Source organism: Apteryx rowi, unplaced genomic scaffold (genome assembly GCF_003343035.1).
Source record: "Apteryx rowi isolate R43461 unplaced genomic scaffold, aptRow1 scaffold_214, whole genome shotgun sequence".
Lineage (NCBI taxonomy): Eukaryota > Metazoa > Chordata > Aves > Apterygiformes > Apterygidae > Apteryx > Apteryx rowi.
The window spans coordinates 1,081,091-1,093,952 of record NW_020448464.1 but is presented as its reverse complement, the minus strand read 5'-3'; the positions used below and the strand labels follow the sequence as shown (position 1 = coordinate 1,093,952).

The window sequence follows — 12,862 nt, the reverse complement described above, 5'->3', positions numbered from 1 at the left end:
GGGGCCGCGGGGCGCGGCGGGTGCCGCGGAGGGGTGGGAAGGCGGTGGATTACCGAAGGGGCCGGCGGGGGGGGTCGCTTTGCGGTTTGATGGTGACACGCTTTAGTATCTGCATTGTTCCCCGAGCCCTGGAGAGGCTGTCGGCTCGCTGGTTGCTTTTTATTRTTATTATTATTATGATGACCTTTTTATTTCGTGAGGTAGACTGGGATAAGGGGGTTATGCTCAGATTGTGCACCGATTTTTAAAAACAAAAGGAATAAGAAAGCATAAAGCCCCAGATGCACGCAGGAAGCCGAAGAGTAGCCTGAAGTGTGCTGTAGGATGACAGGGTCTTTAATACCTCTAGGAATCCACCCACCGGCCAGGAAATGCGACTTGCTGCACCGTTTCTCCCTAATTAAAACGGAGGCTGCTATTTTGGAACTGCGAGTGTGCAAAGGCAGTGTTTATCTAATAGGAATTTGGCTCGTGCTAAAATAAGCCTTTTGAGTTAAAATGTGTTTGTCCGTATCGGATGTGGTCTGCTCTGCTGTGCAGTTCCTGTGGCAATACAGCTCGTGCCTCGGACTCACGGGCCTTGAAATATGTCTGCACCAGTGTCTGGAGCGGGGATGAGCAGGGATGGTCCAAGCGAACACAAGCTGTTTATGCCAAGGATTTTTGTCTCGTGTCATGTATACGAAAGTAGCGGTTTTATATTGGGGAATAAACTGCCTTTTCCATGAGGTAAGGAGAGTTGGAAGGAAAAGTCAGAATTTGGTTGAATGCTTGTTTTGTGAATGTGTTRTTTTTGACTTTAAATAATACAGTTTGTCTTCAGTATGTGGTGAAAGGTGTTGGGATTCTTCACTGGTGTGAAAAAGGAGTGATGGAGACGGATACGCTACCAGGGATAACATTCTGTCTCATTTTGCCCTGATTTTGGTTGGTGGAAGCACATGTTGTGACTGTTTCAGGATCTAAAAAGAAGATAAAATAGGGGATATATAGCTTGCATTTGCTTAATTTCATAAATGCTTAAGTGTAATTACTTAATTATATACATCTGCTTCAGAAGAGGCAGTTGGCATTTTTGACTTATTATTCAGGTCCAAATCGTTTCTGCGTTTTTCTCATTTTCTTGCAGTAATACTAGAGATTTCTTCTGAGTTTTAAAAAAAATATATGTGAAATTTAGTGAGTGATGCCCATACATACCACCCAGAGAAGGAATTCGGAGGTTCATTTCTGTGATCAGTAATGCAGAACTCGCATTGCTTTCCAAGATCCACCCACTGGCAACATTAAGTGTATGGATAAGTATTGGGGTCTGATTGTCACATTACTTCAGACCAAATGAAATGTTTTGACTTCAGGGACAATAGAGAAGAAGCCATCAATTAGAGATCTTTGGAGAAAACTCGCTGATTGCCTGTATGAAAGTTTTTTTGCATATATTTATATCAGCATAAACCAAGAGTGTTACTATACTTATGAAGGTGTAAGCATGATGTACTTGAAACCAAGATAGATAAATGTTCTGCTTCATGCTTAATAGCATGTCTGTGTTTGTGTAGTGAAACCACTATAGAAATTGTTGTTGTGTACACATTTTTCATATTGTAGTTTGTCAATCTCAGTCATGTATTTGACTGAAAGTGTTTGTGCATGTACAGCTGTTTGGATTAACACTTAATGATCTCATCTTGTAAAATGCAGTATAGTGGTGAACCACTGTTGAAATTGTGGGGTTGGGTAGAGATTTAAGTTTTGATTTATAAACAAATTTTGAGGAAAACTTTTTGGTTTTATTAGTAGGTTTATTTTAGATATCTGACAGCACTTTCCTCCCCTCCCCCCCCCTTCCCAAGCATAGTCAGCTGTTTAGTCCTTAAGCCTGTGTTGTTTCTGTGGGTCATTTGTATGGTTATAGACAGACAAACCATTTTAACAATAGGAACATAGTCACTAAAAATGGTGAGACTGGGAAGACAAATAATGTCTCAGCTTGGTGAAATGCTGGGGGTTTTTTGTTTGTTTGTTTTTTAATTGACTAGACTTCAAGTTAGTGCTCCATTACATATATTTCCCTCTCAAAGTTTAAAGTAGTAGTATTACTTAATTTTGTTTTGTGTAAACGTTAGGCAGACTTTTCAAAAGTGCCCAATTCTCAGTCCCACTTTGGAAAGTGTTGTGGGATTTACAAGCCTAAGTGGGTTAAAGGCTTTTGAACATGGGACTTAAGGTATATTCTTTTGATCATAAGCAGAGTAGCGGCACAGCTTAAGCTGAGACATGTTAGTTGACCATGCGGGCTCCTTGAACTTGTTGCAAGTATAAAGTAAAAGGTTTTAAGTTGAAAGGTTTTAAGGAACAAATGGGCGTGTCTATGCCAGATTTTATTTCTTATTTAAAACTTAGACATACATACAAATGGAGCAAATATTAAAAAATAAAAGAAAAAAAAAAAGCCATTCCCAGGTCAGAAAAGAGAATTTTTTTCCCTATAATTTGTGGAAATTATAGTGCTTCCTTGCAAAATGAAATAGTATTTTTCCCAGTTCTGTAGGAAGTGTTTACTGTGTGACACACACTGTAATGTGTATTAATAATGATATCTTTTTATTCTTTATGTGATCAAAGAATTTAAAATGTTATAAGTCTTTTCTGGAAAACTTGCATTGCATTGTAAGATTATTTTTAAAGATTATCTTAAAAATAAACCCTCTCTGTGATTAGATAGTAAAATACCACTTTTGGGGTCCTGTTCTGATCAGTTCTAAAAATTAAGCAACATTTTTTTGGGGGGGGGGGGTGTTAACTATTGTAATTCTAAAAAGCCAGAACTCAGAAATATGCACTGAAATGTGTTACAAAGACATACTAGTAGTTCTGCTAGCAAAATTTGGCTGTAATGTTTAAGGCACTTTGGAACAAATTCAGTCTTCCACTGAATTTGGTTTTAATCTCATGTATTTTCCAAATTCTTCTGGATTTCATTACTGCTGAACACTTTGTAAAAACTCTATGATTGTTCTCCAGAGCTTAAAGTTGTTAATATCCATCCATTGTTTGCTGTTAGCTGTAAAAACACTTGTATTATTTTTCATTAGGAAAAAAGAGGTGTTTTTAAAATGTTCTTTTATTGTTATATGCCAGACAAAATGTACAGTATTGTGTGCTTGTGTTTTAAACCTCTGTGTACATTATTGCTTTTTAAGTAGTAAGAACCATGTGCTCTAGCTGTTCTATGTATATCATTTTGATTGTCATCAGTGGAAATTTTGCCTAGTCTCAGAAAGCAGTTTTGGGCCTCACTGACAGATTGTAGCCATAAAACGTCACCACTGGATGCACTCTACCTGTACGTGGGAATATATTTATATTATACAGTATTTTCTCAGCAGGAAGTGCTGTGAGTACCTAAGAAAATAAACTAGCTGTATCTCGCTAGCTGGCTAGCTATATCAATATATCTGTAAACCTTGGCCAAATCAAGTACTGGAGAGCCTGACAGTGTGGTCGCTGTTTTGCATCGTGCTTGCTGGTATCATGGCATGCGCAGACATGGTTCTTAAGGGGTGAGTGCTCTTTACGTTAGAGATAGCAGATGTGTCAGTGAAGCGAGGTGTCAGATATGAGTGTCCTTTCATTCTCTATATGTTACCAAAGGAAATGGGTGGAAGATAAGCCATTTGAATGAGTGGGAATTGCAGCCAGTCTTCATGAGAAAGACACTTTTTGAATCTAGGGTGAATACCCAGTAAACCTACAGGATATATGTGCATTTATTTTCCTATACTGTGTCAGCTGAATTAAAGATTCACATGCAAAACTCGGTGAATTATCAAAGGCTTGGATTTTCTTTAGAAATTTGAAGAGGAAGTGGGCGCATTAAGCCAACAATGGATTACACTGATTTTATATAACTTTTTCATCAACGAGAGAAACAAGCACGCTTCCTTGTTCTTAATGTAATTTAACTGCTGCATGTGGTTTATTAAAATAGAAACGGGCAGAGTGGCAGTTTCTCACAGAAGATACTGCAGTAAATCTCTGCTGGTATATTATTGTTCAGATGTGTGTCTTGAAATGAGAATTCTGAGAAGTTGTACATAAATGAATTTCCTGCTTATATATACATTGACCAGCTCTTGCAGCTTTGGACACACATTATTTATTTGTTTTTTTTCACTGGATGTTTACTGTAGTTACTAAGCTGTTTAGAGACTAATTTTTGAGATGTACAAATTTGACTAGCCAAACAGGACAAGCCAAATAACAGAAATATTGAATATTAAATATACATACTGTCTGTTAGCTTTATTGGTCTTGAAAACCATAGATCTCAGACAGCAGTTTCTGTTACAGCCAAATCCTTTCAAAATTGTTTGGAAAAGTGTGTACGATACGTGCAAATGTAATGTAAGGTAAGCTAGTGTAGTGATCAAAGGCTTCCTATTGTATCCATTTCAGTGGTTTTATCTTCAAAAGAGTATCATTTAGCATAAAGGTTCAGGTGCACCTTTGAGTATGTTAGGATACCTGTTTTTCTGTAATGAAGTCCTTAACTGTGCTTGATGAGAAAATGACATAGATGTATTCTGCTCCTGTGTATTTTTGATAGGCTGCTTTGCAGCTCTTTGTCTCAGTTTCCTTAACTGCAAAATAAGGATGATGATAAACCATGAGACACTTACATATCTACTATTGATTAAAAATATGTTCAGCATGAAAATCACTGATGCAAAAATGCTGAATGTTGTTAAGAATAGGTTAAACGAGGAGTTAAAATCAATTTCAGGTCTGCATCTGTGCCCAAGTCCTCTGTAAAATTTTGGTGTTTTTTACTGTCCGGTTTTGTTATTTGGTTTAATCTTTCCCTGCTGTGTTCTGAAATACCTATGGAAATAGTCAGTCTCCTCTACTTATATAAGTAGATAGATACGATGTCTTTCAGCTGTGTGCACAAAGTTAAAAATGCTGATACTGGGGAGTATGTTCTAATTGACTATTTTCTTTGTTCTTCATTAAATCAGAAAACTTACTATTTTGAAACAGAATTGTAACCTTTTCTTATTATATGACTTATTATCCATCCTTATACTCACACTTGAACACTTTTAAATATTTTTAAGCAATTAATATAGCATACATTTACAATTAGGAAATAAACAAATACTTAATATACATCCAGATGTCTGTTGTAGCTGTACTAGTAAGTATCTCTTACTCTGGAGAAGCCGCTTCTAAGTATATATAATTTAATTCTAGATGTGAGACACTTTGCTATATTCCAGCATGTGTGGGTATATGTCTTTATATATAAGTGACTGTTTTTGAGAAAATATGATTCATGATCTTAATATCAGTGCGATACCACCGACCATCACTAAGGAATATTTTGTTTTCGGCCCTCACAATGGATTTTTTGTTTTGGTTTTGGTTTTCCTTCTTTATAGAAGTGATCTGCTGCCACTGAAGTTAATGTGAATTAGTTTAGAGCCTGAATAGTCAAAGAATTCTGACTAAATTAATTTTATTCATGTGTCAAAAAAACAAGGGACCCCAAATTTTACCTCACATTAAAGAATGCAATATTGAATTATTAGAGGAGGGAAAAGTATATGATGAATAGAGGAATCCCTTGAGAAGGGACATCCGGGTGTATGCGGCAATGTTAAGAAATAGTAATTCTGCTTTTTCAGCTCCTTCAAATTATTTTTTGTTGGTATAAAATGACAATGGCAATTTCATAAGGGAAAGGATTTCTTTTGAAGTAATATGCCAATCTGTGCAAAATTAATCCCAGGAAGGTGTGAAATAGCATTATAAGGTAGTTGTGTGATTAATGGTAATTAACTTTGTTGCAGTAACAGAATACTATAAACACTGAGCATTTTTTTTCTTGCCCTGCTAAATGGAATGACACTCAGGACTGATCTTTTCTCACACTTGAACACCACTATGTATGAACAGCTGTTACTAATAAATTTATGGGAAGTTTTTCAACATTCACCTTTTATTTGCTCTACTTATAAAAAAAAAGTCTGACTGGCAAGAACCAAGAGCAAGAAAGCAATAGAAAAACAGAGGAAGGACACAAATGTAGGAAATATTAGGAAGCCATATATGCAGAATTCGGAGCATGAAGGAAGTAAGTGTGCGTCGGGCTTTAAGTGTTGTGTTAACTCTGTGCAAAAAAATGAGGTGCATTAATATTGAGGGGCATGAATCTAAGTGACACCACAGTTTTGAAAGTTTTAGGAGTTACTGAGGAAGTTCCAGGAAGAGCACAAATGTTTTTTCAAGCTAAATTAAAGATTAAATCTTAAATGTTCTGAAAGCACATTGTTCCCCCAATAAGTAATGTTGATACAGAAACTAAACTGAAGGTTGATTGTCTGCAGATTTTGTCCTTTGTGGGTTTTTAAAGGACAAATTGCATAGAATAATCAAACTGTTTAATTTGCATGCTATGTTTAGTGTTCAGAGCTGGGTCAGTACTGTGGAGTTTTGTCGCAGAACCCCTGCATGGTTGCAGTCACCAGCAGAAGAGCACTGTTGTTCTCTTTGCTTATGTGTTTGAGAAGGTAGTGTGGCTATGCCAGAAAACCAAAAAAAAAAAGGGGGGGGGAAGACCAAACAAAAAACCCCCCCACCAAACAGAAGATTCCTCCTTTGGTCTGTTTGAGCAGAATCGTCCAACAAAATACTGATAGGAACTACATGGCTTAGATAAGCTCCCTGGTGGTTTTTCAGCTTATCTTTCTGTAGGGGGGAGGGGAGGTATAGTATGTGCACAGGGTGAATAAAGCAGTAGGTTATCAGGAAATACCTGAAAATGGAAACCGTGAATGTATGAGTGAAGAGATAGGAGAGGCTGTATCACTACTGTCTTCACACATCTGGGCTGTGTATTGGCACTTTCTTCTCAGGACTGGATTACTGATGAGTTAGCTGACCTCCTCAACACGTGAAAGAAGCATCTGTTAGGAATGGGACTGGACAGTGTGCTTCATTTCAGAGCAAATAGGTAGATTAAATGTCTTCCCAAGGTCCTGCCCAGATCAATTATCTATGCCTTTTGTATAGGAAAATACCATGGTTATTGTTGAAATGCTTTAGGATTCACCCTCAGTCATCAAGAGTCCACTGCAGGAGAGTTTGCTTGTCCTTGGGGGACACTGTGAAAAGAGTAGTCAGCATTTGAAATATACCTTGTTTTTCCTTTCTTTTCTAAAAACTCATCTCCTCTACAAAGAGATCAGTGCAGTTAGATCTTTAACTCTTTTTGAAGTTAATTTAGAATAGAGCTTTAATCTTGGTAAGCATCACCAAAAATAGATCAGAAGTTTTCTGCGTGAGTTTAGCCAAATTCAAATTAAATCCTAGATAAGAGCTCAAGGTAATCATTCTGTAGGGAGTCCGTGTAGTCAGATGTGATAGACTCTGTGATGGGTCGTGTCTCTTTCCTTAGGAATCTGAAGTTCAGAAGTTACTGTTCTAGTTAAGATATAGCTGTGATCTCAGCCAAACAAATCATCTTCTTGCTCATGATTTTATAAACTGAGGTACTGTGTAAGAAAGCTGGTTTAGGTACATAATGAAATTTGCACTGGAAGAAATGTTTTAGATTTTGCAGGGTTTGCTCTTATGGCACAGAACTTGCTTCGTTGTCTGGTCGTGTTTGTACGGCTGTCAATGTACCTGAGCGTGCACTTGCTGGCTGCCAAGGCACCACTTGCTGGCACTTGGCTAGTTCATTACTCTACCAGCTGCAAACTCAAATGCAACATGATAAACTTTGTCAAGAATCCTTGTACTGAGCGAGAACATTTATGTAAGTTAAGGGAAGTTGCTTTTTTCTCCTTGTTCTATAAACCCATCACAAGCAAGTTTTTAACTCTTAAGTCTTTAATCTTTAATTTTGTTAATTCTCTTGCTTGTATTAGAGAATGCTGGAAAAGAATGCCTAAGCTATTCCAACCCACATTTCTGGTTAAATGGGTGTAAGCCAGAAAGTCAAACAGAAGGTTTCTGTAGCAGCAACTACTAACTTATAAGGCCAGAAAAACTCAAACGCATAGGAAGTTGGGAAAGATGCCATCATTCCTTGTGCTTTAAGGAACCTATCAGGCTTGGGAAACTGAGGATCAAATATGGGACATTTATTTTACTCTGATACTGGATTTACTAAGCAGGGTATGTTCCACTTCATCTCATAGACCAGAGAAGTACTAGCAACAAAAATTAAATGCTGAAAAACAAAGGAATGTTTCATGTATCTTTAGAAGGTTGCTATATTGCCATCCAGGTACTTGAATGATTTGGTGTTTGTTCTTCTGGAGTGTGTTTTCTAGATGGAGTTGACATCAGCATTTTTGTTGGTAGTGAAAATCTTTCAAAGGTGATTTGCAAAATAGGCCCCTTTTTTTTCTTAAAGACACTTGTTACAAGTATAATTTACTATAGTAAAACTCAGCTGATCTTCTAGGAGATAAAAATAATATGGATACTTTTAATACTTTCCACTTCTACATCATCCTTTTTTCTTTTTTTTTTCTTGGTTTGTAAAAAGGAAATAACAGTAGCCTGGAAACTTAGATGCTGTATAATTGTGCTGTAGGAAGAACCCTCAAAGAATAAAACACATTCCTTCTGGTTCTACATATGTATTTAAATAGCTCTGATTAAGTTCTGTTTTACTTCTTTTTGTAGTGTGTGTGTGTGTGTGTGTGTGTGTGTGTGTGTGTGTGTGAGACCGATCCTGACACTTTGAAATGTTTTCAAAGAGGATGGCAATCTGTATGCCATTTAAATCTTCTCTGTTTTTGCTGTTGCTTCCAGTTTTTATTAGGGCAGTTACAATTCATGCACCTGATCATCATTAACGAAGAAGAGATCGCTAACTTATCTCGGAGCACAGGCCACCAAGCAGCTGTCTGACTGACTTTTGAACACTGTTGACCTGACCCATTATTGAAAAGAGAGATTTAGAGATCAAAGTCCCTTTATCTCATTACCATTCCCCTGATACATCAAGTCGCCTTTAAAGTGAACCTCTGTGTGAGGTTTTCATCCAGGAAATTAAAGGTATTGGACATCATGCCAAAATGTTTTCAGGTAATTCCTCATGAGAAACACTTCTGATGTAGGATTGTGTGGGTGGTGCTTTCGGTGTGTTTTTTTTGTTTGTTTGTTTGTTTTTTAATCATGATGGGAAATTGTCTTTGGGGACCCTAAGACTCAATCAAGCTGTAACTTAGAGTGCTTTTGGTAATAAGCAGTTTCCTAGATTTAAAGGCTTTATACCTCTTGGCAACCTGACTGCTGGATGCAAAAATGCTTGATTTTTTTTTTTTTTCTCCCCCCCCCCCCTCTGAAATTACATATAAAACAATTCTATTTTTCTGACAGAGAATGTTGAGAAGCAATAGTGTGAGATTTTTGTACTGTGTTGTCTCCTCATGCTCTCTGTTTGTTTCGATGTTAAAATGGTAAATAAACTGAAGGAGATAATAACATTTACTTTCATCCATGAAAATACGGATTTCACTTAGATGACTGCTTCTGAAAGGCAAAACAGACAATTTAGAAATAAATTTGCTTTTATCGGAATGTAAAATTGAGCATGTGGTAGAAATAGGACTGAGATCACTGTTTCCTGGGAATTACTGAATTTTTGTATATTTTAACCCATAGTTAGCATGTTTGTTCTAACTCAAGGGTTAGCCTCCATAATATTTTATTTTTACAAAGAGTTGGCTTGTGATCATTTTAAACTTGGATGTTAATACCATCCACGATCATAGGAAACTAGAAACATTCTCTGTTAGGAGTAGTTTTTGATCTCTTGGGATTTATTTATTTAATCACATTCATCCTTGCCTACTGTCTATAAGACAATTCTAATTCAATGGAGTTTAGTTCTGTGTTGGGATGTTCAGTAGAGTAATACACTATTAATAATTATTACATCTAATTAGGGTTAAGAAGTAGATTTATGATAATCTCTGAAGATTTTAGCCTTTGAACCAAAACCAGATAAACAATGTGTGCAGAATTTGCTAACAGCTTAATTACAGCTGTACTCTCAATGACAGATGCCTTTGTGACTTGACAGAGAAGGTAGTATGTATGCCTTTAAGTTGTTTCCCTTGAAGAAATTTCTAACACAAGCATTCTCTGGATAATAGTATTTTTGTGCTTGTGGTTTATATAAAATCTACCACCATGTTAGTTTTGTTAGCGCAGCTTTTATTTGACTGTTATTCTCAGAAAATCCTTTGGCTGACTCTATTAATATACTTTTTTTTTTTTTTTTGTCAATGCACAATTTCATGTAGTAGAATGTGGAGTATAATATTTTAAAGTTTTACATGGTGCTTTTTTCATCTGTGGGGATTTCCCATTAAATGGTATAAAACCAGTGAAGCGGGAGGAGATACATGGCTTTTGTTTTAAAGAGGCAAAAACGTGGGGGGGGGGGGTGTCTTTTTTTTTCTTTAGTAATTACGCAACTGTACTGTATATGTCACTTATCAAGCTGGTAGGGTATATTCTTGAGCTTACAAAGTCCTGTAATTTATTTCTTTATTTTAGTGCCTTTGCATTACAGTTTAGTTGTTCATGTCTCACAGGAATGATGTTACTTCTTGGAATAATGTGTAGCTGGAGAAACAGGCCATTACCTTCCATGCATAAGTGTGTGCTCTATTTGTCTTGCTTAGCTGACATCAAGCTACTTCTGCATGGTGATATGCAGTTCTCTGATACCTATCCATTCATTTCTGTGGCTTTCTGTGCACACATAAAACCTTGCAAACTGTAGGAAGTGGTTAGAACCAGAGTCATAAGAAAAACAAATGTTTATTTGTTTATTTCATATATTTATTTTCTTTAAAACAGTATTTCAACCTACTAATCCAGACTGTGGTTTAGGTGTAATTACAGTAGTTCAATGTTTTGTGTATCTGTGTTGGATTCATGGCTCCCAGATTTGCTTGTGTTTTTATTTATTTACTTTCATTTTATTTAGTTTTATTTTTAGCCAAAATGTATACCTGTTCCACAAAAAGCAAGCAACATGTCAGTTAACATGTTTGTTTATTGTGGAATTTATTTTTTGAGATAAGATAAAGTAGAAGAAATAAAATAGTCATACTACCCCTGGTTTAAATAAATAGTCTTCATGAACATTGCATTTATTAACAACTCTGAAGACAACAAAAAAAATAGTCAAAGATCCTCTGTTTCTAGCTCAGTCTGGAAGGAACTGCATGGGGTCAGTCATTCCTTCTGCAAGTTTGTCTCCGTATGTTCTATAGGTTACATGCCCAAAGTCGCTGTTGTTGCCTAAGCATGCTGGCAGCGTGATAGTGTAAGGAGTTTTGGGGTCCAGTTGCTGGACAAGGTTGGATCCATGCCCTCTGGTTTGGGGTACCCTGTTTTCTAGCATTAATAATCTTCTATGGATCTGTTTTTTTCTCTGGGCATAATTGTATTCTGTGTATATGGTTGATTCTCTTAAAACCTACAGGTAGACTTAAAAAACAGATTTTCAAAAGTGAATGACTGAGATTAATCTCCTACGCTGACAGGTAGCTGCACTTGTGGCCCACTGTTAAAAGGTGCTAACATCCCTCTCCTGTTGGCTTTTAGAGAGTCTATGTGGGTGAATGAATTCATCTCTATAAAAGCTTTTGTGAGATACAGGAGCCTGTAAGACAAGAGGAGTCACTGATAACTTTTTTTCCAATGGCTATTGAACTTCAAATAAGAAATGTGTGGACAAAGTCATTAATTTTAGAGGAAAACATGCAGCCTTGAGCTAAAAATTCTTAGAGATGGATGAACTTGCACAATTCTTGGTACGTTGTTACAAAAACTAACTTTCCCCTGTAAAACATTGTCTCCTGTCTTAGTTTGGATTTGTCTGGGATTTGCATCTAGCCACTTGTGAGATCCATCTATTTTGACCTCTGGTGTTAAATGTCTGACCCATGGACACTTAGGAAGTGAGACCAAGGTACTCATTCATCTTTGAATCTGTTGTGAAGCTAAATAAATTGATTTTCTAACTCTTTACCTGTAGGCTGAATATACCAATCTTTTAATCATTCTCGTAGCTCTTTTGAATCCTTTCCAGCTTTTCAACATCATTTCTGAAGCACGGACAATGAGAATAGACTGCTGAGGTACATACTTTTGTACTTCTAGTAAAGAGTAAAATTTCTCATCCAGTAGTTGAGATATCACCATTGTTATATGTACAAGGAATACAACAGCTTTTTTATCCATAGCATCAAGCTAGTTATGTTTAGATCACTATCCACAGTAACTAAAATATTCTTTGAAACAGTTGCTTTCCAGAGTGAGTTCATTTATCATTTGCAACCTGCTTTCTCTATTTCTATATAGCTAACCTTAGATTTAGCTTTATTCAGATGCACAGTCTTTGCCTGTTCCTGGTTTACAAGCTATTCCAGTTACTTCACATTATCATATCCTGTTCTTAATATACCATTCCTCAGCTTTCTGTCACCTACAGGTATTGTCAGTAATTATTTTATGTTTTTCTTCTGTTTCCTGGGTAGAGGTATTTAAGTTTCTCACCTGTATCCTAATATCCTTGGGATCCCATTAGGAACAGAGCTGTCTGTTGAGGACTTTCTCCTATGTGATTTAATACTTACTGCTTAAACAACTCCAGTTTATTTGATGTATACCATGTTGGTTTGTTGTATGACACCAAATGAGTTRCTTAGCAGACATCTGGTTTCTCAAAACTGCCGCTTTTATAAACCAAACCAGTAGAATTGTTAACTGTATAAGAGAGTAACTTTTGATATGCACTCTCTGTCCCTCATCAACTTTC

General features: G+C 36.5%; 1 protein-coding gene across 1 annotated transcript in view; it reads left to right on the top strand.

The window, feature by feature from the left end:
* Positions 1–8,782: 8,782 nt before the first annotated feature.
* LOC112965399 (guanine nucleotide-binding protein G(q) subunit alpha) overlaps positions 8,783–12,862 on the top strand; it is a 126,106-nt gene continuing 122,026 nt past the window's right edge. The window contains exon 1 of the mRNA XM_026064352.1: positions 8,783–9,108. Within this exon, the coding sequence (XP_025920137.1) occupies positions 9,099–9,108 (10 nt within the window). The 5' untranslated portion in view covers positions 8,783–9,098. The remainder of the gene's footprint in view (positions 9,109–12,862) is intronic.